We start from the raw sequence: 2,402 nt of genomic DNA, 5'->3' as shown, positions 1-2,402 counted from the left end.
AAAAAAAAAAAAAAAAAAAAGTGTTAACAGCTGCATACACAGCATTTATATTGCAAAAGGAATCTAGAGATGATTTAGAGTGTACAGGAAGATGCATCTAGGTTCTATGCCAATGTACCACTTTTATATGAGACTTGAGCATCTGAGGATTTTGGCATCCCCTGGGATCTTGGAACCAATCTTCCATGGATACTGAGGGATACCTGTACCTCACAATACTCATACATTTTTCATACATGTAGTGGAGTATTCATGTATTTGATTACAGGGAATTGTACCAGATCCCGCTGAGAATGTTATCTGCATAGTATTACCTTTCTAAAACCTCAAATGTCCTGGATTCCAAAGCACATCTGGCTCTAGGGGTCTCAAAGAAGGGAGTGTAGACTTGTGTCATTTAATTATCTGGGCAACTTTTTTTTTTTTTTTGAGACAGAGTCTCGCTGTCGCCGGGCCGTAGTGCAGTGGCGCGATCTCAGCTCACTGCAATCTCTGCCTCCCAGGTTCAAGTGATTCTCCTACATCAAGGAGATTCAAGCCTCCTGAGAGTAGCTGAGACTACAGGTGCATGCCACCACACCCAGCTAATGTTAGTAGAGATGGGGTTTCACCATGTTGGCCAGGATGGTCTTGATCTCTTGACTTCGTGATATGCCCATCTTGGCCTCCCAAAGTGCTGAGATTACAGGCAGCTTTTATTTCTAGATGGGGAAATGAGGCTCAAAGATGTAGCTACCTGGACTCACAGCTCTTGGGGGCAGAGCCATTTGAACGCAGGACTGTGCAACTGCAATGTCAAGGTGTTACTCACTACATTGGATTCTTTCGGTAGATCCCAGCATAAGAAGGAATTTGAACTTTAGTCCATAGCAGTGGAGGAATTACTGAGCTCCTTTGCCTAAATGGGAGATGGTGGTGAAGTCAACAGAAACTGCAGGAGGTAGTCTGAGGTGCTTACTCTCCAGCTGCATCTATAGAACGATTTCCAGGCAGGGGCTTGAGTCGGGGAAGAGGCTGCTACAAGACCACCGCAGTGATTCATTCATTCAGTCTAATAAGGTGCTAAGAGCTGGTTTTAAGCACTTTAAGTATAGGCTGGATCCCTGCAATCTGTGGGAGGAGGTTAAGTATGGGAACATAGTGCTTGCCACTGTCAATTAACAAAAAGTGGGCATGTTAGATTGGCTGCTCAGAGACCCCTCAGGCTGTACTCAAACTGATTTGAATGACAAAGAACCTCTGTGGGAAACAAGTCAGTGTGTAAAAGCCCAGAGGTGGAGTTAGGAAATAGCCTTAGGAGACCTTGCAGCAGGAATTTACCTTAGGGATTATGGGGCAGAGAGGAGGAGGAGGCAGTGGTGCCAGCCAGGTGCAATAAAGGATGGCTGCTTCTGCTGTTTCCTACTTTAGGTCAAAGCTGGTTCTGTGAAACAGGAGTTTGAAAAGCAAGATGAACTGAAGCGCTCTGCAATGAGGGCAGTGGCCGCCCTGCTGACCATCCCTGAGGTGGGGAAAAGCCCCATCATGGCTGACTTCTCTTCCCAGATCAGATCCAACCCTGAACTTGATGCCCTCTTTGAAAGCATCCAGAAGGATTCCGCTTCAGCCCCCAGCACAGACTCAATGGAGCTCAGCTAGTCTCCCCAGCACCCAGGTGGGCCTTCCCTCAAGAGAAAGGAGCCCACCCAACCATCAGGCCTCCCCAATCCACTACCACAGGCCTCTACTTTTGCCCTTCCACCGCCTCACTGGAGGCCCTGCCGCTGTCAGGGCTTACAGTGCCTTCTCCAGGGACCCAGCTCCAAGGCCCTGAGCCCGAGCTGCAAGGCTGCCAACAGTTGGGCCCCATCCTTAACTCAGGACAGTCATCCAAAGAAATAGGGTAAGTTTTCCAGTGACTTCACACTCTACCCCTCCATAGTCTGTCTGGTTCCTTCAGAGGGTGTCTCTACCTCACAAACTAGTAGTATTTAGAAACAGGCTGTGCTTGTCAGCTGTGAATGGTAAGGAGGCAACAGACACCACTCCAGTTTCTTCACTGCACTCAGCAATGCCTCTAAGTTAGTGCTCAGGCTGAGCATCTCAAAAAGAAAACTTGAGTTACATTTTAAAATTCAAAATGGTTCATTTCTAAGTGGCAGTGATGAATCTGAAATTTGGATGGTACGGGTTTCTTTTTCCCAGGAAGGATGAATGGGTTGGGTGGGGAACTGGACAGGTCTGGACCTCATGTTTCATTTCTAATTTCACATGCCAACACCACCCAGGCAAACCAGTTGGTTTGTTTCTGAGGAAGGTTTCAAATGTGTCTAGTGTTAGTATTGAGGACAAAGAAATACAAGTGGCAGGCCAAAGTATTTTCCGTGATATCCCAGGTTAATAAAGATTAGATCCTAAGTTAA

At 46.8% G+C, this 2,402-nt stretch overlaps 1 protein-coding gene across 1 annotated transcript in view; it reads left to right on the top strand.

The window, feature by feature from the left end:
• Nucleotides 1-2,402, top strand: part of CAND2 (cullin associated and neddylation dissociated 2 (putative)) — a 40,894-nt gene extending 38,492 nt beyond the window's left edge. The window contains exon 15 of the mRNA XM_017501421.2: nt 1,411-2,402. Coding sequence (XP_017356910.1) covers nt 1,411-1,638 — 228 coding nt within the window. The 3' untranslated portion in view covers nt 1,639-2,402. The remainder of the gene's footprint in view (nt 1-1,410) is intronic.

Source organism: Cebus imitator, unplaced genomic scaffold, assembly GCF_001604975.1.
Source record: "Cebus imitator isolate Cc_AM_T3 unplaced genomic scaffold, Cebus_imitator-1.0 Scaffold281, whole genome shotgun sequence".
Lineage (NCBI taxonomy): Eukaryota > Metazoa > Chordata > Mammalia > Primates > Cebidae > Cebus > Cebus imitator.
This window is presented reverse-complemented; position numbering and strand designations above follow the sequence as displayed.